General features: G+C 35.0%; 1 protein-coding gene across 10 annotated transcripts in view; it reads right to left on the bottom strand.

Moving 5' to 3' along the window:
* Positions 1–324: 324 nt before the first annotated feature.
* Positions 325–27094, bottom strand: part of NEK1 (NIMA related kinase 1) — a 45929-nt gene continuing 19159 nt past the window's right edge. For 5 of the 10 annotated variants that reach the window (XM_027635605.1, XM_027635602.1, XM_027635607.1 and 2 more), the window contains 20 exons: positions 26312–26490; positions 26098–26229; positions 22671–22773; positions 20361–20444; positions 19737–19820; positions 16751–16828; positions 15632–15727; positions 14961–15134; positions 13477–13542; positions 13157–13391; positions 12286–12438; positions 11470–11655; positions 10777–10897; positions 10486–10568; positions 9778–9995; positions 7570–7724; positions 6527–6738; positions 4227–4360; positions 3831–3963; positions 325–1910 (listed from right to left, as the gene is read on the bottom strand). In XM_027635605.1, coding sequence (XP_027491406.1) covers positions 1897–1910; positions 3831–3963; positions 4227–4360; positions 6527–6738; positions 7570–7724; positions 9778–9995; positions 10486–10568; positions 10777–10897; positions 11470–11655; positions 12286–12438; positions 13157–13391; positions 13477–13542; positions 14961–15134; positions 15632–15727; positions 16751–16828; positions 19737–19820; positions 20361–20444; positions 22671–22773; positions 26098–26229; positions 26312–26490 — 2640 coding nt within the window. In that variant the 3' untranslated portion in view covers positions 325–1896. The remainder of the gene's footprint in view (positions 1911–3830; positions 3964–4226; positions 4361–6526; positions 6739–7569; positions 7725–9777; positions 9996–10485; positions 10569–10776; positions 10898–11469; positions 11656–12285; positions 12439–13156; positions 13392–13476; positions 13543–14960; positions 15135–15631; positions 15728–16750; positions 16829–19736; positions 19821–20360; positions 20445–22670; positions 22774–26097; positions 26230–26311; positions 26491–27094) is intronic. The other 5 variants (XM_027635611.1, XM_027635612.1, XM_027635609.1 and 2 more) reach the window with 4 other exon arrangements.

Here is a 27094-nt window from a genome sequence, read left to right as displayed (position 1 = left end):
CATTTAAAAGGCTTTGGGTCCTCCCTTCCTCCAAAAGGGGGGAAAGGTATGATTTGAAAATCAAACCTGAAAAAGGAAATAATGCAGACTCATTCTTTATTAAAATCTTTATGGTGTATTTGCTGAATGTCATGGATGATGTAGCTCATTAGGATCATCTCTCTGAATAGATTTTGCAGCAGTGAAAAGTGGAATGGAAGAGAAGCCTGGTGAAAAGTTACTGGGGGAAGTTAAGAAAAAAGAAACAAAGAAGGAAAGGGAATGAGAAGAGAAGCAGCATAGGACAGAACCAGCACCATTTCCAACAATGATAACACTTTCTCATCAGATGAAGCAAGAGCTGTTTATCAAGTAAATAAGGATATTAAAAAATGTATTAAAAGGTAATTAATTATTATTATGAATTTTACTCTGACCGCAGATTCCCAGGATACCACTGAACTAGAGTAAGTTTGGTCTACCTTTAGGAATTGTATCTGTTTTAAAAAAATAACACTTTTCGGTCGGCAAAACTTTAATAATGACACAGTAAAACAACTATACAAAAATCATGTACATATTTTGACAGTTTAAATAATAAATATATATATATATATATATATACTTGATTTTACTTTGTGGAAAAGCAATTTTTGATAGTTTTCGATTGTGACTGGCTGTAGCTGAAAAACATCCAAAACCCTATTTTTCTCCAATAGGGCACTTGGAAGTTTGACAGTTCATTGGATTTGTAACAAGAGACTTACTGTAATAGTAAACCAGTAAAGTTGTTTCAGAGGCAATGACTGGAAAACAACAGAATACCTAATGTCTGCCTGTATAGTACTGCTTTGACATGAGGAACAAGGAACTGTGGGTCAGAAAAAAGCTGGTTTTGCTTTTGGGGTGGTGGAAACCAAGCTACAATACAGCAGCCAAAAGATTTGAAGTATTACAAAGCACTTGGGCCTGCAATATTTCATTTTCCCCCATGGCTGCTGGAGCCATGAGTGTAACAGTAAGACTTTAGAAACAAACTGGAAAACCTCCACTCCTTTCAATTCAACATTATCATCAACTAGATTACAAAATTCAAGACAGCTAAATAACTTGGATTTTTGGGAAGGGGAAGAGGAAGAAAAATAGTGGAAAAAAGAGTTTTCTAGCTCCAAATGGATTTTACAATCTCAAAAAACCCCCCAGGCATTTCTCTGAAGACTTACGTACCAGTCTGCCTTGATTCAGAAACACCATTAAGATATTTCAGATATGACAGAAGCCTTCAGCTTCAAAATAAAATAAAAGTGAAATATTTGAACTAGACCACTAGATTAAGATGCTATTAAAATACAACCATGAGGGTCAATAAAAGTAATTTCTTTATGTAGGTGTAAAGAAAAGCTATTTTAAGTGTGTAAGTGACTAGCTAGATGTGGGTACTTCCACAACACATTAATGCTTCCAATTGCTTAACTGTACCAGCCAACTGTTGATATGACAGAAATTTTGTTTTAATTATAGGTCTCAGTTTTGTAGCAGAATATATACAGGTATTTCTTTCTATATTTCTCTTGGAATTTGATAGGTTACAGGTTTAAGGGGTTTTTTTTGTTTGTTTTGTTGAGGTTTTTGGGTTTTGTTGATTTTCTTGGTTGTTGGTTGTTTTTGGTTTTTTTTTTTTTAAATTTTGGGCACCTAGTATTTAAGGGACACATATGCAAATACACACAAGAGAACTCCGTAGATATCTCAGTTTTAAAGGGCATGTTTTTTCTCTTTTTCATACAATCAACATTCTTTTTTGAAGTCTTGCCTCTCCTGCCCCATGTTACATTCTCCACTACAATTCGTTATTCAGCTGTGCAGACTTCAGACACTGGTATGTAGTACAGCATTAAGGAATTTCCTGAGTCAGGTTTATTCATCATTACCTGTAAAAAGAGGGAGAGAGACAGTGTGAAAAGAAGAGACACGCACAGACACAAAGTCAAGCTGGGGTTACAAAACAAACTAGAAACCACAATTTAGTAAGCAATAATACAAGAATGCACGAAGTCTGTCACCAATGAGGTGACCATTAACAAAACAGCCTTGAAGCACTATATGTACAAACATTGAGCATCATGTCATCTTGGATTAGAGAATTTAAGATAGTTTCACCTCAAGTGGCCTGCTTTAGTTAGAAAAATCCTCTTAGGAAAGAGCAATACAGATTTTTTTCTAACTTTTCTTATTTGAAGAGTATAAAGCTTTTGAGACAGAAGCTCACGAAGATGCTTCTGTCTGTCACTTGTCCTCTATTCACCCCATTAGCATAAGATTTTTTAATTTAAATGTCTGAAATGTAAAGAACTACTTTTTCTTTCGATTTTTTGTATGCTACCACTGATTTGTAAAAAATAGAATTAAGACGGAATCTATTAAAAATAGCCACTTGTTAATCAGCATTTTGCAAGATGAAAGTTAGCTTATTTTAATAGGATTCACTCAGACAACAGCTTATAATTTATATGCCAACATTTTAGCAAATTTGCATCTAAGCCTTTTAGTACTAGTTTTAAAATACCCTTAAGGCAGAGTGGCAAGCAAAAGAAAATGGTGACACTATAGTAACCATTTTCTTCTTGTTCTATATTGCCGGTCCTTTGGACACCTGAAAAATTAACTACTACAATATATTTTTCAAATTCTGTCATTAAATCCATAAATTGTAGCTGAAAAAAATATTTTCAGATATTTCTCTGTCATACTTCTGTAACACAGCATGAAAACAACATGGAATTGATTGTTCTTACCGAGCAGTCCTATATCAGTAGAAAAGAAAAATCAGGAAAATGTAATTTGTATTAGAATTTTTAAAAAATTATTATGTTTTTAAAACTAGTTTTAAGACTTTCCCCCCTCGTGTATTTACATACAAAAGCCATAGAAAGCCATACACTTACTTGACCACTTTTTAACTGCTATTGCAACACATTTGTAAAAGGATTTAAAAGATGCCAAAATACATGTTGGTTAACATGCACTCGAATATTTTTTTCAAAATTGAAATACATTAAATAGTGATCATTGCACACATTTCTAAAGCCAATATATGATGCTTTTGATTTCTATAAACCTAATTAGGATTTTAGATTGCCTTTTTTACCCTCTCTCCAGTAAAGGCTTTCATCATTAGAAATCTAAAAATACATAACTGCAGTTAAATTTTTGACATGAGAGAATGAAAAAAACCCAAACCCACACTCTCACAGATAGTGGTCTGTGTGCTCTTTCCATCTGCCTCATAACCTGTTGTAAGCTACCCAGAGCTCCAAAGCAAGATAAATTCTCTTTATGTATTATTGAGCCACCAACTAAGATGTACATATCAAGGTCTTCTGAAAAGTGATAATTATAAGATAAAGAGCCCAATGAAGTTTGCAGAAAAGCAGTGATACTGCAACCTGTTAAAAGTAGTGTTTTACTATTTTAGGTAAAAGTTCATTAATTCTTACGATAAAATTGTTTTTAATTCTGAAAGTTTTATTCTAGATTTCCACTTTCCCCATCTGTGTAAGTGTTTTACAGAAGTTAAATAATTACGCTGCATCTTTTGTAAGGCAATTATTGTTACAGTTGATTGTACATGTATATTCTGTTAAATCAAAGTGGTCAGCAAAGTTTGCCATGTTTTATTGCAGGAATAAAAATACCCTTTGTGGAAAATTTTAATTAATTTAGCCAATCAATACAACAAAGTACAGATATATTCTATAATTTGTGATTCTATGATGTTTTAAAAGTGTGTAGTATATGACCAAGAAAGAACATAAGACAAGCCATAACTGCCAGGATACAGTGAGATTTACCTTCTTGGTAGGCTCCATCTGCCATTACTAGGTGAAGTATTTTGGCATAGAGATGTTTGTGTTCATTTCCAAGAACAGTCTGAACTACGGCTGAACAAATATCAATATTTTCATCTTCATCTTCAAGTATAGCCTAGGGGAAAGGGTAAACCATGTTGCCAAAATTAAAATGGGTTTAGAATCAAATAGTTCAAATTTATTAAATGCAATTCCTGGTTAAACCCAGAGTGTCCTCTTTAATCCACTGGCAGGGCATTTTCTCTGTTAATACTTTAGTGTGTCAAAACAGATTAAAAAACTATAGAAAAAAACTTTGAGTCTGCAATAACTGTCACAGCAAACAGCTCTAGCTACTTGTTTCCTAAAATATTTCCCATTTGATGTTATTCCACAAACCTTTATTTTCTCATAAACTTCAATTAATTTATCAAAGCCTATTTCCTGCTCCAGGTTATATCTCAGCTCTTCCAAATGGCTGAAGATACTATCACATTCTTCACATTCACTGGCAATCTCTCCATCACTATTATCTATAAAGAAAGAAAACAACAGTAAAAAACCCTCAGTTTTCCTGCATTGTTAATGTTGTTTCTAAGCCCTTAAACTTGATATCCTTTTAATCTGATCAAACAGGTAAGCTCAGGAGCACTGGATGATGTTGGCAGATGTTCTGACAACGTGCAAGAAAGCAGGAACAGTCTCTTACTTGACAGGAAAGAAATTCCAAATCTGAAATGGGAAGCATCCAGCTACCTCCTCTAAAACCCCACTTTGATAGTTACCCGTAAGGGTATTCAGACTGAAGGAAAACAAGGCATGGTCTTATAGCAGAATTTTATTTAGCAAAGTGGGTCAAGTTCCATCCAACCACTCTGTATACATCTGTGGTAAAACTCATGCAGCCTTCAGTGGCTGTCCCATGCTAGGGAAAGGAGCTCCTTAATGAAGCAGCTGTTTCTAGCAAAAAATAAGGATATATATATTGCAAATTCATTATATATATATCTACCTATTATATATATATATATCTACCTATTATTATATTTTCTACCCTGAGATGCATCTTGTTCCATGGAGCAAGTCTAAAGAAACCCAGTACTAATTTACAGAGTTCCTCATTCTTTTATGAGTGCATCTCCTTTGTGTAGCAAATTCAGTACACCAACTAGTGAAATAAGATACAAGAGAGAAATCAAAATAATTTTGCTTATAGGCTACAGAAGCCTTACAAATAGGTTCATAACAGTCAAACATTAGGTAACTTTAACAAAAAAAAGATATTTTAAAAAATACAAGACAGAATCCCTGTGTAAAATCCCATTATAAAATTCAAACTGGCTTTGCCCAAGAAAAAATACTTTCTTAAATAAGCATTCAAATTAGGAAAGAACTTATCTACCAGGCGAAAAACACAAAAATTCTTAGATTTCAGAGCATATACTATCAAACCTTTAAATAGTATTGCCTGGTAGGTCACAGACTTCATGAGTTAGTATTAGAACTCTACTACTTTCAATTCCTACACATGACTAAGTGTAAGGTATAATCCTAACCAAATCATATCCTTGATTCAAGTATCAACAGTCAAGTCAATAAGAAATTATTAAACTAAAAGTTGATATGGGTTAAAAACCCATTAAGTTACTTCTTATCCTCTATCTAACTTCTTGATCCTGAGCAGATTTGGTGTCCAGTTCAGTCCACTACCCTTTTGAAGGCTGGCCTGCCTCCCTCCCTGTCTCCCCCAACAACGAAACTTGCAATTTTTACAGAGTATCATGAATCTAGAAGGTAGGACACTGACATTAAACACTAACACTTGCAACAACAGCAGAATCACAGAAACAGATAGTATTATACGTTATCAGTGTATAACATCGGCACTGTCAAAAAATTAAAGATATTACCTAAGTTTATTTTACCTTAAAGTAATTTGTGGAATGTATTATATAGATAATATCTTAAAGGTATATTCACAAACATTCAATTTGTTTAAAATTGTCTTCAATAAAACAAAATTACATAAAAGCTATGTTTTAGATTAGTTACTGATTCTCTACATGTTTTTATACTTGTATTTCTAAATGCACTTAATTTTACAGCAGGAGTAAAATACTTGTACTTCTACCAGAATTCAAAAACAGAACTAAGACTTCAGGACACTGTTGTGCATATCTAATGCAAAATGTTAAAAGCAGTAATAAATTTATCTGTCTCATTTTCAGTTGGACTGTATTAATACCTAATTTTGGCAAAGGACAAGGTGAATAATTTCATGTTCCTTTTGACTGCCTGTTAAATTACGTAATTGTAATTTAAGCTGGATCCCAGATACTCCAGTCATGTCAATTGTTACTTCTTTTTCACACTTACAGTCATGAATTATTCAAAACATACGATGCACTCTGCCTTTGATCTTCCTTGAAGACAAGTTTTAGGCAACTAGAGAAAAAGGCACTTACTATCACAGCCCAACAAATAGCCAACATTTAATTTGGAATATTCAGTGTTGGTTAAATGTTGACTTTAACATTCAGAAAGTCTGAATATTATCTGGATTTTTTTTAAGCTTCTGTATAAAAACTATTAATTAGAGCTTTAGTTCATTCTAAGTTTACAAAGCAAAAACATTATTCTGTGTTTGAATTGTTAACATGAATAAATAACTTATAAAACAGGTATAGGAGAAATTATACCTGACTGCCATTCTTCATTAAGTGCACTTTCACTGCTGGGATTATTTTCATCTCCTTCATCCAGCTCAGTACCATTTGTTATGCATTCGATGACATTAGCCTTTAAAGTAGACTCTTCTTCTTCACTAAATTCCTCACTAGGCTGCTCCCTAAGCAATTGTTCCATTGAATCCCGGAGCTCCTGCAAATCTGTATCTGTCTCTCCAAACATACTAAAAGAAAGTGATATAAAGTTTATATAATTAATACTTTACAAGACAAACCCTGTAGAAAGAGCTCATTTCTATTGTTAAACAGCAAACTGAAAAGCCAATCTAGCTGGAGGGGAAAACCAAACCAAACCAAACCAAAAAGACAGCTATTTGTGACCTCTGTTCCAACATGACTTGGAATGAGACATGGTCTCATGAAAAGATGCTAAGTCCTCAATTCAATTTTATTAGTAAGAATTTCAAAATCTTTCTATTCATGCATTATTATAGAACCTTGGCAAGTATAATTTCCAATCCAGATAAAAATATGTATGGAGCAAGAAAAGGAGCTCTAGATCTCATCAGGACAGATATACCAGATTACTTTATCCCTGCAGACTAGCCAAGATGCAGGGAACAATCAAGACCAGGCTCAGATTTTGAAGCCTCTGAAATAATTTGGGGGACTAGGAAGGACATTCTAATACAACAGTAGAGAAGAAAAATGAGCAAGATTCCCAGAAAATACAAAGAAAGCAAATATTCAAGAAATCTTTATTTCTAGAAGAGCAGTAGCCATCAATTTTGAGCTGCTTCACCGAAATAAAGTTGCAGAAGCCAGACAGAAGAGCATCTTGGATGGAATTTGGGAAGGAAATTCAGAAAGCTATTGTACGCAGTCCACCCTATTAGCTTCTCAGTTCTCTGGAGCAAGACTCAAAGTAAAACAGGACTGAAAACAAAATTTTTAAAATCCGAGTAAAAACCCCCATGCTGGTATACTGTGTATAGTGTGTAACCAATTTTATCTAAGATGCCTGTCAGAATACTTGATAAACTTGATACACTCACATATCCTCAGAATCAGAGGGTCCTTCTTTGGCTTGCTCATCTTCCGTATCATCTATTTCAAGATTATGTTGATGCTGCACATCTGCTACACTGGGAACATCAACTAAAGTTCTGTACAGTTTGTAAAGATCTGGGAGTGAACACGTTCTCAACATCTACAAAAGTAATAGAAATCCTGCTAGATAACAATACTAAAGAGAGTTTGAGGTTACAAAATACTTTAAAATGAGATTGTTTTTTCTTTTTCATTTGAAGATCAATTTCAAAATAACAAAGTGTACAGCAGAGAAAATCTAACTGTTGAAAATTTGACATATTGAATTTTACCTCTCGGCTAAAAGGAAAGCACTCCTTCTGCCTTTATGGGTTACAGTGACTGAAAAGCTTTAGGAACACCAAGTGACATACAGCTCCCGGTTTTGTGTTGATTTCTTCACTACCTTGACAGCTTACTAAGGAAAAGGAACCTTACAGTAGGTAAATAATATACGTGCAATTTTTTTACAATGTATGTATGTCAATCACTTCCAGTTAGATCCATCTTAGACCCATCCTTCCTGACAAAGGAATATTTTTAAAATGACACTTGATTATTTCTCTGGGTTAGTCACTGAAAACAGTAACTTTTGTTTATGGTATATTTCAGTGCAGTTTCATAGCATTAGGAAGTCGTTCAAATTACAATGGTAATTTGCTGCAATGAAAATAAAAAACATGGAAACAAAGCAACTGTTTGCTCAGTGATGTATGAGATCTCTCTTTTAAGAAGTCTAAGAACCCCCCAAAAATACTAAATATTCACCACAGTATTGAAAAAACCAAGAAACAAGAACTCACCTGCACTAAGAAGTTTTACCAATAAGCTCTGAATACACTCATGGTCATTGTTTGCTCCTAATGAAACCCCCTCAATTTTAATGAACAAAATAGTTTCTTGGCTGCAATTTATACCAGCACAGTGTATTCATGAACATGCTCAAATATCACATCTGTCAGTGCACGGCCAGAACACTACTGTCATCAAAGGAATAATTACCTGTTTTGACCTCTACTATGAAAGTGAAGGAACAATCAAAAAACTACCATTACCCCATATTTGACAGGTATTTTGAAAAAATGCTACTCTTCCTATTAGCTTACTTCTGTTAACCTACAGACCTGCCTACAGATAGGTCATGAACTCTATCTGCTCAGAAGTATATTTGGGAAATTCCAGAAAGTTACACTTGCAGGTACTGCCCAGAGGCACTGAGTATCCTCTTGCTCCAGCCCAATGAGGAAAGGGAATGTATTGCCCTCTGTCATTAAGTCTGCTGCAGAAGTAACAACACTTCTGTTGCTCTTCTCCAAGCTCTCTGCTATTGTGTGGAGCCCATTCAGCATTGCAGTAACAACTCTGTGACAAATACTTCTGGCCAAAACACATGCAAAATATCTAGTAACAAGTGACATACTGATGCACTTCATATTGATACACTGGAGAACTCCATTATAAAGCATATCCACTACTTTGCCAATCTGATAAGGGTACAAAGAATGTTCATTTCCCCCCTATGCTCTTAAGTTAGGTTTTCTGTAATCATTGTCTGGCTGCCAGTTAAACAGCATCATAAACTAAGGAAGTTAACAATACAATAACTCTTGAGAAATGAAAATGAAAGTCATAAATCTATTTACAAATAGATTCCACCATCCTATGCTCATTTCACAGACTGTGAGCTGCCACTCAACCCTATGTAGCTGGTCCTGCTGCACAGCCAGAACCTGTGCTAGTAGGTTAAATCTTACAGGAAAAAACCCAATCACTTGGCTGCCAGATACCTTTGCTGACCTGTTCAGTGATTATGTTTATGATGGCAAGGTACTGATAAGCCAAAAATCCTGCACAAAAGAGAGAAAGCAGATAGGGCAAGTTAGGAATTTCTTCATGAACTCCCTCAGATATGGCTCACAGAAGTGGTAGCATTCCTCCACAAACACTCTGAACACAGAATGCTGAATGGTGAAACCAGAGACCTTCACTGCTGCATTAGACCTGCTGATACCATGAGCACAGTGCAGTACAGCTACAGGGCAGACATGGCTACACCAATACAAACACCTGCTGAAACAGTTATGACATCTGTTCTGACCTCACCTAGCTTCAATAAGGAAGTAAGAATAATACTACAGAAAAAAAAGCATTTCTTTTTAGTTTTTTAAACTTGCCTTTGGGTCGTTTGCATCAAAAAGTCCTGTAGAAAGTCCAATCAACAATGAACTTTTGCCTTTATTTTTTGCTGGTGATATGGAACGTGAACGAGGTACAAAAGGCTCTTCCTGTGAAGACTGGGCTGACAGAACTGGTGAGGCTGTTGGTACAGCTGTGGGCTGTATTACCCTCTGGAATAAGGGTTCGGCTTGCTGAGAGTCACTGGAACAAGTTTCTGATGTGGTAAAAGAAAGTTTGTTACAAATATAAAGATATTAAAAACCCAAGGCTCTTAAGGAAAAGGTTTAAAATTAATAATTCATTAATGATTAATTTATTCATTAAAATGAATAAAGCTAACTAAATTCTCTGTATAATTAGGGGGAAAACCAGATAGCACTTTAACAATATTAAAATTTTTTTGATTATTTTTTATTATTTTAAAAGGTTGTACATTCAGAAACTTAAGTATCAGTATGGGCCATTGTCCTGTTCATCTATACATAGTTTAGCTTTATTGTTACATTTTTTTTCCCCTAAGTGGCAAACATAATATCCGCATTTTGTCTTCCTAATCCATCAGAAATTTGCTTTTTAGAACCAAGACCTGAAGAAGAAAATGAAAACAAAACATTGCTCTTCAGGGGTTTGAAGAAGTGAGAAGGGATGGCTCAAGTACCCCATACTGCCAGTCACAGTAAATGGAACAAGAGGCTTCAACTAACCTCCTGGAGCTTCCTTTTGTGCTTGCACCTTGTCAAGTGCTTGTTTCTCCAAAGCTGCCTCATTTGTTCTGTCACATTGTGCCCTATTATAGAACACCACATCAAGGTGAAACAACTTGTAAAACATAGTCGTTAGTCTACTGAAAAAGTCACTAAGTGCAGTAAAACTAACACAGCAGCAGGCGATGAAGCTTTAGCTAAGCTTAATACTTTAATTGACATATCTAAATAAAACTCAGTTCAAGCTCAGTTGTTTGAACTGGGTAGAGGGGGTCAGGATAGAGTACTTACATATCCTCTTTCTCTTTTACCCACACTTCATTAACAGTGATGGGAAATTCTTTACTCTCCTTACTCTGGTGCTTTTTATCTTCCATTTCTTCCAACATCTCTGCTTCCAAATCATCAGGTTCTATAATTAATAAATTCATTTACCTCATTAAAAATGAATCCCAACCAAGCAAAAAGATGGGAGAGTATACATCTTAAGATTACAGTTAAATCCTTCAGCTTTAATAATTTTCTGTATTTTGCAGAAACAGCTGAAGTTTTGTTAGCTTGTAAGTTTGTTTCTGATACCAGAAGAGTATCTGAAAGCTCCAATGAACCATGCCTTCTAAAAACATCAGTAACATTCCCCCAGAAGTCAAAAGGATGCTGGTATCACATGAGGAAAGATTCCAGCACAACTGATACAGAGAAACAAACCAAAAAAAGGTCAAATCAGCAACAAAACATTTGAAGCACTTCAGAATTCCATTTGTACTCTAGAGCTTTCTATAAGCATACAAAAAATGTTTTTGGAAATTTACAAAATACATTAGTGAATCAAATTACAACACAGGTATAGAAAGCACCTTGTCCTACATGAAAGGTGTTAATAAAAACCTGCACATTGCTTATGAGAAGACATGAAAGTATACAGGGTCACCAATTGAATTCTGTAAACAGATTGTAATTAGAATTACTCATGAAATTACTTACCATCTAATGTAATAGGTTTGCTCTGCACCTGGGTAGGTGCAGCTCTTCTAGATTCTTCTGGTACAGTCACAACAGACTCTGTGACACCAATGGGTACTGAAGACTGAGCTCCAACAGCAGAGAAAGCCTTGTCTTCCTTCTCCTCTGATGAAGACTGATGATCTCCTTCAACAAGTTCTGCAGTACCTAATGGAAAATGATTCTATTATTTAAACAGTGCTTTGACACAGTTGGATAATAAACTACAATGTGGCTAATAAGGTAAGTTGAGAATTTTTGTTCCTCTAAAGGAAAACAGAAAAGTTTGTGTGCTTTTATTATAGCTATTATAAAGAAGAAAGCTAGAAATATTAAAATTTGAATTTTACTTCCTACGTTATCATTAGTACAAGTTTGTATCTGGAATAAACATTAAGTCCTTTTGTCTTTAGAAACAACAAAAAGAAGGAGTTGACAAGAAAAAAAATCACCTGGTATGGCAAGCCACCTGCTGACAAGAAGGTTATAGGACCTATCTAATACAATACTCAGTTGATGACAACCTTTTAAAAAACAGACTTGTTGCTATCAAAAAGCAAAGTCCAAGACTTCTCAGCAAAATTAAGATCCTTCCCTTTCAGCACATCCTTTATTATTTCTTACCACTTCACTGAGTTTGAAATATTTTAGGGTCATCCAATATCAGCCTGTGCTGATATTTAGAACTGAGGCAACACCCAAAAGGAGAATGCAAGTGTGAAGATAAGAATATGCTTCTATAACTTCAAAATTGTTCTCAGTAGATAAACTGGCAATCTGGCACACAGCTGTGCTTACCATTTATTACATCTTGTTCCTCAAGTATGTCGGTTTGCAGCTGCAACTCTGCTTCTCCTAGGATCCTCAGGACTGAATCAGTAGGGCTCTTGCCCCAGACTTTCCTGTGGGGTTCACCAATATCTAACTTAATTACTTCCCCCAGAGTTTGACCTGTTGGGACACAAACACAAATACAGAAACTTTTATAAATTAGGATATAGAGCAACAAAGAAAAAAAGTAAAAGAAGTTTCTTGATCTTCTCACATTGTAGTTCTGTAAAACTACTATGCAATGAAGTAAGTCTGTCACATTCTTAATGATTATTTATTTCTACTATGTGAAACAGACTCTTAGTAAGACATACAGAAAGCAGGAAACAGGTCTTCCACCCGAAAGACCAGAGAAAGCAGACAGAAAATTTGAAAAGACAGTCTTGATTTAAAAAAGGAAAAAGTTAAGAAGGGTACGATAGAAGTAACATTTATAAATTTAGAAATTTTTTTCTTATTCTACTGATAACATAAAAGGATTTTCAAGTTAAATAAGAAACTTTCATGTATCTTAAATGCTTTTTATTCTTTCTGTTAAATTAGTACCTATTTAAAAGACACTTAAAAAGAAAGCTCAAAGTAACCATGCATTTAATTTGATAACTATTTGTTGAAATATTGAAATTATTTATTGAATCTCCTGCAAGCCATCTAAGTACTCAGCCTGTGCCTTATTCCTTATCCAAGGGAATACATAACCACCTACTTTTGAGAAGCAGATGACATCTAACTGATAACAAGATGATACTAATAAAGACTACTTGCTTTATAAAAACAAACACTACACATGGCAAACTGATTTACTAGTACCACGGTGACAAAAAAAAAAAGTACTTACACTCTGTTCCAGAGAGAGAATCTTCCATTGATAACTGAGCTAGAGGAACAACCAACTCAGGTGCCCCAGATTCCCATTTTTTGCGATCTCCTAGAAGTGGCTGGTCACCTTCTTGTTGTTCCTTACCATCTTCAGACCCAGCTGATTCAGATACATTTTTGCACTCCTTTTGTCCTTTCTCATCTTCTTGGGCTTTAAGATTTTGATTTAATCTCCTCAGTATTTCTCGTTTGTTCTGAAATAAGGGCCAACATAGGTCACATAGAATAATGCCACTCTTAAAAGGAAAACTAAACGAAACTGAATACAATTTGACATACTTGCATTGCAAAATCTGGCTTTTTTATTTCCTCCTCAGATTCCTGGACAGCAGTTATATGTTCATCCTTTAAGTCCAAGAAGCATGAAACACAAAGTAGAAGAATATGTCAGAAAAAAATTATCTTGAGAATATTAACAGACATAATAGTGAAAAATCACCTCGAAAACCTTTCCATTGACAAATGCAGATAGACTGAAAGAGAACGTATGATTACTCTGTTCTTAGGCAGCTTTCCATAAGGGTATTTTCCATCTTTGAACTGTTCACTATCTGAAAGTGATGAGCAAATGAATCACTGAGTTTAAACAGCAAGTTCAGAGTACGAAAAACAGAGATAGAGCTAGGTAAGACCTCTACAGCAAATCACCGTCAAATTCCTATGCTAGAAATAAGTAATTCTATACAAGAACCAAAAAAGCATGGAGTCAAGGAGGACCTGTGAAGAAAAACAGAAGGGAAAAGAAACAATTCAAGTGATATGTAAAATAAACAAACTACAAATTGAAGACAAAAATGCAGAATTTATAATCTTTGTTTACATGGCTTGTATTCTCCATTTCTGATTGCTCTGTGCACTAATTTTTAGTCTGTTATAGTCACTGTCTTGCATTACTGTAAGACAAACTGTCCACATGGAAAAAATGTGCTAATGATTTAAGTATTTGTCAAAACATAATTTATTTTTCCAGCTATCAACTGACATCTTTCAACATATTATATTTTATATACATTCTCTAGCACTAAGTTTCACTGTATTTCCATAGTCATAGTCTTCAGGGTTGTACACCACACTACACTGAAATCTAGAAATAGCTTAGGTAAAAACACAAAAGCTAGCATGCAAATTAATAGAGATTGTGCTAAAATTCTAAATTGTACAAGGTTACACTCAGTTTCATAATTGCAACTCAGAGTAGTTGAGGTAAACATATAAGTATTTACAGTATCAGGACAAAGAGCATGGAAAATAAAAATGAGGATACTCTTTTAGACACAAAGAGGTAACATGGACAAATTCAATCATCTTAAGCTCTATCTTCCTGTTATATTCAACACATTCAAACTTACTGAAAACAATCATTAATATGACATAGTCCTGTCATCCAAAATTTATTTGCTCACTTCTGCCAAATCACAAACTCCTTAACTCCTCTCTTCAAGAGGCTGATAAAAATGCTGGAAGTTGATGACTTCTTCCACTAATGACTGCCTTGATCAAAATGGAAATTGCAGCCTAGGGTTCATCATAAGCTATTTTATTCAAAATATGAATTTCAGTTCCAGTGTAAAGATGTATTTCAACAGCTTCCAAGCTCTAGTTTCTTTTAATATTTTTTCTTTTTTTTTTCTTTTCCGTAACTAGAAGCAACAAAAGTCCTTGATTTTTTTCTACCTAACCTACACATTTTTTCCAAAAATTCTTTTATCAATCAGTATTTGCTTTCTCTCCTTTAATTTCACCCTCTTAGCAAAAGTACCTACCACACCCACTTCCTTCAAAGCGTAAGTCATGGAGATGACAGGTGCACCAGGCTTCACTGGAAGTTGTGGCTTAGGAAGAGCTGCTCCAGCCTCTTGTAGCCCATTCACAGGACTATCTTCTGTAGCTTCCACATGAAAAGGCACATTAGGATTCTTGACCCCTTTTGCAATCAGCTGTATAGATTCAATTAAAAAAATTTAAATCAATAAATTAACTTCAAGACTTTGCACATTTAACACAGTCATGTAATCCTTACGGAAGTACAATAATGCCACACATTTTCATACAAAAGACAACTGCCAACTGCACATGTGAACTACTATCAGTTTATCAGCTTCACATGCTGCTTTTTCCAGTCATAATATTACTAGTTAGACTTGTCACTCTGCAGCATACAGAAGTCAACCAAGATAAAATACACTTTGGTAAGTAACAGACTATTAATAAAGTACTTGAGGTGATCATAATAATTCTTAGGTTTGATGTTCTTAAATTCTTCATGCAAGCATACCCTAAGATTCGGCTTCTGAATTCTGCCTGATACAAGACACTCTTTTCAGTTTCAGAAGACTGATTATCTCATCTTGAAAAATCACAGCATAGGATTTTAGTTATAAGAAGGCACGGCCCTACATACTATGACTGCATGTAACAGGGTTAACTTCCTTACATGTTCTTCCCAGGCTCTTTTCTCTCTTTCATAAGCTTCCTTTCTCTTTCGCTCTAACTGTTCCTTCAGAACTGCTGCTCGAGCATTTGCTTGGGCCTATAGTAAACAAGTAAAAAAATTACCAACTTAAAATCATTAGCAATCTATTTCATGGAATATTTTAAAAAGAAACATTCTTGTATTACTTATCTTTCTTTCTCTCAATTACTACTATATAGACTGTGAAAGGAGGACACCTTTCTGACAAAATCACCTCACAAATACAACAACTTATCTTTTATACTGAAATAATGGCAATTCCTCCAAATTTAATTACAGTTCTTTATTTGCATGGTTGTATTTTTAGCATACATAGCTATCTTAAACAGAGTAATGTAAAATTAGAGTCTCTATTTAAAATTAGCTTTGAAGCCAAATGCATTAATCACAAATTATTAAACATGCAGTTTAAATTTTACCAAGTTACTCCAACACAAAAAGCTTCGGTCGCTGTTTCACCTCCAGTTTTTGGGTTAGGCATAAGATTAGCTTGTTTTTACATTGCTCTTTGCAGATGATGGGGGGAAAAATCATAGCGTAGATAAGAGTAATACTTGCCATGTACAGAATGGTAGAAATAGTTATTGATATAAGAACATGGAATAAAGTTACAAACACTGGATTTCTGTGAAACGGTTTTAAATGTACTTCATCACAGGGTTATATAGCTCACCTTCCAATCCACATGTAGGCCATATAAAGAGTCTCGCCTTCCATTATTCTTTAAGTAAAATAAAGTTGTTTCTTAGGGTACATCTTTCTTTCCCTTTCAGTCTCCAAATGTTATTTTAGTTCTACCAAACTGCCTTTAGGACTAAAGATATCCTAGAGATAAATCTCAAAGGCAGGGATAGGGAAAATCCTTGACTTTCTAGGAGAGACTGTGCTATGTCTCAGCATATTTTAAAATTACTGAGATAAAACAGTTGAACAGTTGTTTTCTCAATATAGTTTAGAAAAGCCCATCTTGTAGTGGATATATAACAAACTATTGACAGCAAAATGAAATGTAAGAAAATACACGAGATCCAAAACAAATTTGAAAACAGTAACTTCCATCCCCTCATATTCCACAATTACCTTCTGCGTTTCTATCTTTTTGCGTTTCAGTTCTGCTTCCTCACTTGACTCTTGTCCATCAGAACTGGTAGCTTCGTTCTGCAAAGTAAGTCCTCAGAAAATTATCATAGTTCATGTATTTAAGAGCTGAGTGATGTGACTACTCAGATCATTTAAATTGACTGTATGACTAACATGGGTCATAATTTCACTAGGGAACTCCTCAATTAAATGCAATGTCTATTTGGATAGAACTTTGTCTTTCAGATTGGTGGGGTTTTGTCTATTTGTTTGGTTTTGGGGGAGAATTGGTAATGTCCTTCTTGTTGCAAGGAAAGCGATCTAACAGTGCTGGGCTCTCACCTGCCACCCCTCGTCACTCTTGCGTGTTCTGCAGGTGAGGTATCCAAGAAAGGTTTGATGCTCTAGCATTTCAGTTTTGTTCACTGTATGTGCTTAAAAAAACCCATGGAATGGGTGAGGGGGGGAAATGGTAACAAGTCAGAATATGTAAGGTCTACCTCTGAAATCTCTGTTTCCAATCTCTCTTACTTCTTCCAATGGCCTCTGCATATTCCTATTTAGAGACTGTTAGTCTGACAGTACCATGCAACAAGGTTCTGATAGGAGATTTTTATTGTTCATGACCAACTTGTGCAGACTTTTTATTTAAAATAAACTTACTTAGAAAGCCTAATCTGACAAAACAAAACAAGAATTTTAGGTAATTTTTTAAGTGAAAATTGAGAAACTAAGATCATGCCCACATCGGTTTCAGCCAGATAACAGAAAAGAAAGATGACTGGAAAGAACACTGGAGACAGAAAACTTCATGAAAATAATTTGGCACTCTTCATAGGCAAAGGAATGAATATTCATGTATTGTATATAAAATACGATTTTATACAGTAGCAGCAATTGATATAAAATTGTCAATCAACAATAGGAAATAAACATATCTGCAACAAGATTTGGTCTGAGATGATGTTACTCTAGAAGTGAGCCTCCCCACTGAAGTTTGCATCCACAAGTCATCAAGAAAAAAACAGCCTCCTAAACTTGGTCTCTGAATGCTGAAAATGAGTTTATGCCTCTTTACTGGAAAGATATTAAGCTGTTCTCTGTTCCTTCGTAGCTGGCATACCTCCTGGGTCATAAACCTTCCCCAGCTAAGGTACAGCCACCAGGAAATGAAGTTAGGTTCCTGATAGGCTTAATAAGCCATATAGGAACATAAGGAATGTCATGGTCACAGTAACAGTACTTTTGTTTGATTTTACTAGCACAAGCTGATTTGGCCTCCAGATAAAGAGCTTTCCGGAGAGTACCTTTACTTCTGCAGTTAACCACACTGAAAGTGGAGTGTGGGTGCTCTTGATTTTGAGAGGAAGTGTTGCAGCTGCTTGGTGAAAAAACTGAAATAACAGTACAATAATGGCTCCATACTGGTAACATTTTAGCACTGTCCTTGGTATTCTAAGAGTACTCGTGATCATGACTGTAAGATTTTGTAGGGCTGTGCATGGAGACTACTAATCCCACTGCAGCAGTTTCGAAGCTTGTCCAAAACAGCAGAGCAGCCACAGACTGAAATTAGCACCAAATGCAATTAACATAGCATGAGCTTCTGGTGCTCAGTGTTTTAATGTGATTCAGAGCTAGTGATGAACTTCACTGACCAGCTCCTACAGTGACTTCATAGACTTACAAGACACTGATTTTCCTCATGCTCCTTAAGACATAGGAGAACAGCCCATGTTGGTCCTCTGCCAGACACAGAATCTAGCACATCTTACTAAAACTTGCATAGTCTTCTTTGGTTGAAACATACATAATTTCTTGTCTTAGATCATTCATTTTAGATATAGAGGGACATAGGTTCCTCTTCAATGTGCTAAAGAAGTTTTTGTACTTCAATCGAAAGATTGAATTTGCTTCTCTTGTGTCTCACCAGTGAGATGTAATCAAGGTTAAAGAAAATAAAACAATTCAAAAGTCATTAATACAGAAAAAAAATACAGTATTTTAGCATAACAAAAAAAAATTCCAAATCAAAATCTACAGCAATGTGGAACTCTCTCTAGCTAGAATACTGATCCAAAGAAACTGAGTGGCACTGAGAATGCTCGTCTTGTATGTCCACTCACTATACATAAGATGCATGAAAGCACTTAATACAGGTGCTTAAAGTGGATGGGTGGGGCAGGAATGTTCATCTAGTTTTAAATCACACTGTATAATGTGAATATATAAGCAGGTAATCACTTGAGGAAGCCTAAACACTCCATTAAAACAAATGGACAGGAAGGGGAAAACCAAACAGGAAAACAAGATCACACAGTAGGTTAATGAAAAGATGGAAACAAACTCTGGACCATTTTTACTACCCAGATTGCCTCTCAAATGAAACTTTTTTTAAAACAAATACATGGATTGCTTCCAAGTGTGCCTTCACTTGACAGCTTAATAAGTTTTTGTTCTGAATCTACTTTATGAACATATTCTTTTGGTTTTCTTGTATAACAAATATATTTTTGAAAACTGATGTTTGAAAAAAATTGTATTAATTAAACCGAGCTCATGTCAGAAATTTCTAACTTTAATAAACAACTATAGAATGTATGAAAAGCATTGCTTAATACTTATTCTGTGTGAGCACTGTTAAAAAGTGAATTCTGAAGAAGCTCCTATAATAAAAGCAAATAAATGTGCTAGTGCTTGAGAAATTTATATATAAAATTCAGAAATTCAGATGTAAACTTATGCTGCCTTGTTTTTAACACATTGGTAGTTAACAGGCACTGAAGCTGCACTCTTAGCACTGAAATAATAAACAGATTTTGCATATTCTGGATGAGCTAAAAAGAACTAACTGTGGAACAGAATTAAATGTCTAAAATATATGTCTATATATAAAACTGCTTAGAACAGAAGTCTTCCCGCTGGGATAAAAGAATACATCCCATAGCCAACTTTCATAAGTATTTCAGATTATTTTCCAACCAACCTTCTCTCCACGAAGTTTTGCTCTAATCTGTTGACGTTCATTAAAGTTTTGTAGCCGGATCTGTCTCAATCTTGCCAAGTATTCCTAAGGCAAAGAAATGAAGTAAGTTTCAGCTATACGGAAACTACCTTCGGTATGGTTAACTTAAAATACATCAGATTCCACAAAAAAATAAGATGAGTGAACCAACCCCCACTACTGCTATCACCATATTAGCATTTACTAATCTCCAGAAAAAACTCTCATGTAAGGAAAATAAAGAAAATCAGAATGTACGCTTCCCTGTATTAACATATCACTACATTTTATATCATTGAAGGCTAGGAGAGGTTGTATTTATCACAACATGTTTAAGATAAACAGTCACATCTATATGTATGCATATTCGAGAACCTTTCTGAGACAGACTAATGCAAACAACTATTATTTTGATTGTTTAAAAAACCAAAACAATCAAACACACCCAAACTTCAGAACTTTATACAATAAATTACTTTCTAGGAATTTAGAAAGTCCTTTAATTTTGTTTCACAGATGGAACCATGCGGGGAAACTGGGCACAGTGAGGGTCAAAATAGTGCTATTTGTGTGATGAGCAAAGTGGCAAACATGCGGCAAGCATACCTCTTCCTCCTTGTTTCTGGATTTCCTTCCTCTTGCAGAAACAGGCCTGCCTCCATAGGTATCTGCCACGTTTTGCAGTGTACCCTGTTTGCCATTTAATGGTATCAAATTTAAGGTGGCTGGGGCAGTGAAATTATCTGCTTTATCCAATAACTCTTCACTTATAAGAAACCAAATCCATGAACGATCTGCAGATGTTCAGGAGTTAACTGATAATGCCTTTTCATTTACATGACACATATGACAGCATTAACTAAAAATCCTGAGTAGCCAAAGAGAGAGACTAGAGCTTTAAGAATATAGTTACCTTCCCCTGCAATTCTAATCTTCTCATGCTACGTTAGAAAACCTAAATTGTGATGTGCATGAATTATTCTGTGTCTGGATTATATACATACAAATGGTGGCACAGGGTTGGGATTTCTGCCATTGTTGACACAAGCCTAAAATAAAGAGTGGAATCTTTATATGTTCTTAGATGAAGCTTTTTTCACAATGATGCTTTTTTTTTAAAACATATTACAAGTTGCAAACTCAAAAATCTAATAAAGCACTTAAATACACCCATTACATCTAACAAGCTATGTTGAACGCCTAGTACACATGCAGTGTATAGTCTTGGTTCATGTGATGTATTCTGTGACCTAACTGTCACCCAAAGATTTCAACCTTTAAGGAAGTTCTATACAAAACTGTACAAGAATCATTTAACTCCAGGTTTCCTGCTTGGATTAACATCAAAAATACTTGAGTTATTTTGTTCATTATATGCCATAAACCTTTGTTGAAGGGGTTAAAAAAATCCTTGAGTTGCTAGCTCAACATACAATAAAGACAGTAAGAATACACGCGACAGATCTTCTGCCTATAAAATGCCAAGGCTTTGGCTTTCTCTAGCTTAAATGTAGAGAACTATAGGAAAGTAAATACTCCAGTTAAGTTATTGATAGGGAGAACTGAATCCAAATGAATCAACAGCTCAAGGAAACAGCACATGTACTACTTTGGTTAAGTGACTGGGGGATCAGAGAACAAATCAAAGGAACCATCTTGTGGATAAGAAGTTTCTATACATTCATGAGGGCTCCATGCATGCTGCTTCCAGCTTAAGCATTAAGTCATACAAAACAGAAAGGAATATTTTTCATATTCACCTTTTCAGAAAATATTTCTTTTCATTTTTAACTTTTTAATGCATGTTCTTGAGCTTCACAAAAGCTTACTGGCACTATTCAAGGAATTTCATTGTTCTTTGTTCTATTTTCATTACTAATGGAGATTTATATCACCACTCTTGGACAAGAAAGAGAACGGAAGCATGATTTTTGAGAACTGATTTTCTTTCTGTAGATTGCTAATTTTTACTCATCTGCTTACATTAATATTTTCAAAGACCAGGACTCATGTTTTGCAATGCCACACAGCTACAGTGAAGTAGCAAATTAGGTCAGCAGCTGTCTTACAAAAGAGATGTCTGAAAGCATCATCAACTCAACTACTGAATCAAGCTTTAGACTCTCAGTTGAAAATTAAAATTGACAGCAGCTATATTTAACAGAAGCTGGGTAAATCAGTGCCACTCATTTGCCTTACAAGTCTTTATATGACAAAAGGTTGCCTATCAGCTGATGATTTCTCCTCTCAGATCAACATTATCCAAACAACAGTCCCATCCCTATATGAGAAAAACTGCCACACAAAGTCCTAGTGCAGATGAATCATTTCCAATATATGTTTTAAACTTCCTAAAGGAATACTGAATTTAGAACCATAAGCATAAAGAACATCTTGTGACACTATCTACTACTTAATCCCTGAAGAAGAAAGGTTTTATAAAGGTCAACGCTGACAAATATGGATGACTTTATAACACCTTTTCAATCAGCAGAATGTATTTTCCTAAAATACATGACTTTGTCTGATCAGTAGCTGTATCAGTTTAATTAAACTTCATTTTACATTCAAGCCACTGTGTAACACATGAAGTTTAATTTTAACCAAGAGTCTAAAGCTACGAACAGAAAATATGTAAATGAAGTTAGACACATGCAAACAAAGGTATTTTCCTGTTTATAAGTTTACAGTAATGAGAAATGTATTGCACAATTATTTTACTATTTGCACAAATTTACAATTGCACAAAACATTTTACTAAAATTAGCAACAAAATGCAGAAAACTTACCTCCCATTCTCCTCTTTTTAATACTTAAGGAAATTATTTAGTCAGCATTTCATGGTTATGATGCTACTTCAAAGACTCATAAAGCATGCTGAAACACTAATATACATAGGAAGACCAGATTTCATACCATGTGTCCCTGAGCTCGGGCTTTGTTCTCCATGGCTTCTCTCTTTCGTTGCCAGAATTCTTCAACTTGCTTTGCTCTATCTGTAGTTATCCATCCTTTTTGCCTGAGTAATTTCAACACAGCAAGATGAAAGTGTCTGAAATATGACATTCTGAACACCCCCCCCCCCATTTATTCTATCTAGAACACACACAGGAAAAAAAAAGCAACTTTCTACGAGAAAGGCATCTTCAAAAAATGCCTTTCATCAGTCAAAATACAAGTCAGACTGCCACACAATGGAGTGTTGGTAAGTTAGAAGAACAACTATGAAAAATAAAACCAAGCCACTGTTTTCCTTCAAAATACTTGTCATCAAAACAAAAATGAACGTCAAAATATAATCTCGGTGTGTTTAATTCTGAAAGTGCCTCAGCTTGTTTCATTATTGTTATAATTCGTGAAAAAGAAGACTCCTTCAAGGTTTCCCTTCAGACATGAGCAAGAACTCACACACGAGCCAATCAGGAAAGTCAATACTGCAACAGCCTTTCAAGATTGTCCTATGTTTGGTGTAAGAGCTTTTACCCCTTAGATAATTAGTATGGTGCTACTATTCTCAGTGTTCTGGCAACTCCCTTTGGGGAATCTTGGGAGATCTTTTGTTTGTTTTCAAAGGTAGGAATTTTCCCACCTTAGAATCAGCCATAACAAGAAGGTTGGTTTTTGACAAGTTCTACCCCAGGTCAGGGACCTGCTTGGGTAGACAAGGTGGTTGTGTTTAAGTTACCATAACTGAGCATCCAGCAGGTCTATGAGTACATGCATAAGATCGTTTTGTAAAGAAACCAGTTTCTGACAAATTGGTTAGAAGTGGACTCAGAGGAAGTTTTGTATTAAAAAAAAAAACCCAACACTGAGGCATGGTGTAAAATATTCTAATAAATGGTAAAATGATGTGGCCTTTCTGAGGTTCCCCTGGGCTCCTTTAAGTGAGGGGTATTGGGGGTTCAGAAACAGGCAGGAAGAACTTGGAATAAACCGACAGCAACAATATATCAGGCTGAGTCAGTTAAAGAAAGAATAGTTTTGCAATACAGGAAGCTATTGCTACCGATTCATAAATTAACTACACATTAATTAAAATCCTTGCATTTTAATTTTTCTTCCCCCTACCCCCAAGTAACAAGGAAATGAAATTTCATCCATGTGCTACAATTCACTAAAAGGAAGACAGAGATAAAACTACTTTAATACAATAAAACAAATACTGCAGCTGCTCTGAAAAGGCAAGACAATCCACACAGGTGTTACTGATAAAGAATCAAACAATTGATAATCTTTGTATACACATACCTGACTCACTACAAGATATTCACTCTAGCTTTTAATTATGTATGAACTCAATTGGTGGATAGTGAAATCTGCCCAAAATCCTGTCATGCAGCTGAAGTTTGTCACACAGCATGAAGCTTAGAGTGCTGGAGGAGAGGTGCTTCCCAAGTAAAACCAAACAAAGCCAAGCCTATTTCTCTCAAACCAAATTCACAGGAAAAACTTATTTCAACTACATTTTATGATGGTTTTTCCCACTCTAAAGCTGTGTGACTTGTTTCACTAAACATTTAACCTAGAAGCTGCACTTCTGTCCAAAAGACAATTTTTAAACATTGTTGATGCTGAATATACTTAGCTTTACATTAGTAGTAGTGTAATCAGAAAAACTGCAACTTGAAGATTTCTCAGCTTCTTTAATATATGCTCTAAATTACCTCTCTTTAACATAGCTATTATTTAAATTCTTCATTTGAGCTAAACATCATGAATACTTATTTTGCATCCAGCTGAAAGAATAAAGTGTAGGACAGAAATACTGCTAGACTAGCTATCATAATAGAATTGCTTCTAGATAATAAAATACAAATTCTTATCACATTTAAAATGCTAAGAAACGGCATCTCAATTTAAGGCTAAAGGTAATCCAGTTTATAAATAGAAAAAAACCAATCTCTCTCTGTTCTGACATTTCTACACAGTATTTTCATTGAGTGCTTCCAAATTCATGTATTTAAGAAATACTGAATTGGTTTCTCTTCCTGATCTCCATGTTATTCATAATTTGCAGCCCTCTGCTATAGTTTCTCTCGATTTTAAATACATTCAAAAAAGTTTACCCAGGTGTAAACAAGTATCATTTAATATTGTCAAATGTACGAGGCAAACTGTTTCCTAATCTAGACAAGATCTGGGGATTGTGCATTTGTGCAAAGTATTGAGAATAAATAGAGGAGTATGGAAATACATATATTTAATTTACATTACATTGAATTACATTACATTAAAATACAGCTGGCAAAATACACCTTCCAGTATTGGGTTGTGCCAGGAAGAATTTTAATTAGCTTAAATTACTATACAGAAAATAAAATATACCTCGTAGCTTTCAAAACTGTACCATCAGTGTTAAACATGTTATGTTATTGCTGCAAATTTTAAAATAGTAAAGAATCTGTAAAAGTAAATATATATTATATTAGAACATAAAACTGAATAAAATTAGAAGAACAAATGTTTTCTTTGGTCCTTTCCTTTTCCTCACATTAACTCCATGTATTTCTTCCTCCATGGCACGGCTCTGCGGAGGTTCAAATAATGCAGGAGAAAATTTGTCCTTCTAGGAAGTTTAGTTAGTAATGCTCATGTACTAAACTTCCAGAAAAACAATATTCTCCCATTCACTGGTCACAACTGCAAACACAGTTCTTTGGGCAATATTAACAGATATGAAGGAGAGCAAAGAAGTTTTGAAAAGGTATTTGAAAGAGTGAAATCATAAAAAAAAAAAAAAAATCAGTACTTGTCTACAATCCTTTCATAGATAAAAATACTCAGTTTACAGTAATTAGAATTAGATATTCTATTTTGGTATCAGAATATTGAATTAGAACCACTGTAACATCTGGCATTCACATCGCAATGAAGAAAGCTCCTAGAAGTTTTCCACTGATCAGTAAACAAGAGGTAACAATTCTGTGATCACTCTAGACACTTTCCTATGCTACAGTGTCAAACACTTAGGTGACGAGAAGGCAGGAAGAGTGAGATGACAGCAGAAGGAAGCATCTTGTCAGGTAACGCAAAAAGCGGAACTATGAAAAAAGCAAAGGAGGAGGCTTATGCTGTTATCTGCAACCACATTAAGCCAAGAATTTTGTCTGAAATCTAGTTTAGCTACGTTTTCTTAGTAAACCATTTTTTCCACTATTGTAGAAGCCAAGGTCTCCATTGGTTCTAAGAGAGTTGTGGTCTGTGAGGGACTAACACACAAACAGACAGCACATTACCAATGGATAAAAGTGATTTTGAGACACGTCCAACTACTAAATGAAACCAGACAGAACAAGAATCTAACATGTAAGGACAGATTTACGGATTAGCATAGTCCAACCTGTTTGCACTGGCTTGTTTAGACACCTCCTTCAATCTTTTCACTTTTTTCCTAACTGCACCAAGATCAGGTAAATGGTGATGACCTGCAGGTCCCCTAGGAACTCCTGGACGTGTTCCAGGTGGAATTCCTCTGTAGATAAATATGTACAGTGACTTTCATTACTTTCATCTAAAGCAGACCACATGTAACTTCTAACGGAAGGGAGCCATACCTTTCAAGAACTTCTCGGTCTTGTAGTTTTGCCCTCAATTTGGCTTCCCTCTCTTCAGCTACTCTAACGTTTTCCTTTTGCTGTTGCATCTGGTCAAAAATAGCGTGATAGTGTTCATAGTGTCCTCTGGAAGACACAGGTAAAGGACCAACACCACCTCCGCCAACATAATACGGTGCCTGGAAACCAAAAAGGGTAGGGTGGAAATCTCAAATATTGTTTTGAAGAAGCCCTTCCAATTTTCACTTCTTGAGCAGAATAATAGCATTAACATATTCTGCAGAAATTCTGAATTGGTTCTAGTTTTAACCCAGCCATGCCCCTATTTTAACAAACTACAAGGTAGATGAATTAAAAGCTTATTTTTCTGTTAGCAGTCCAGAATAAACCACCATTTAACTTTCCTCTAATAACAGTCTAGTTAAACATGAGACATCTGTCATACATTTTGGAAGTCACTGATAACAAATCCATTGAAATGTAAACAGAGATAATTTTACATGGCAAAAATCAACCTTTTAGCACAAAAAGCAATACAATAGCAACTGAAGAAGATTTATTTAAGAGTCCCCTTGCTACCAACCTATAATTTGAATTCATCATGAAAATTAAGATGCTTCCCTACTAAAGCTCAGATCATGAGAATATCTACCACAAGCTATTGCTTTATGTGAATTATCCCTGTCATTCTCAAAGAATTAGAACTCCTGAAGAATCTTTGTGTGAAAATAATGAAAAAAATAACATTTCGAGCAGCTGTGTAGAATAGTAGCCAAGGATGGA

This window comes from Corapipo altera, unplaced genomic scaffold (assembly GCF_003945725.1).
Source record: "Corapipo altera isolate COAL_440 unplaced genomic scaffold, ASM394572v1 22b, whole genome shotgun sequence".
Classification (NCBI taxonomy): Eukaryota; Metazoa; Chordata; class Aves; order Passeriformes; family Pipridae; genus Corapipo; species Corapipo altera.
Note: the sequence above shows the minus strand (reverse complement) of the source record. Positions and strands in the feature narration are given on the sequence as shown.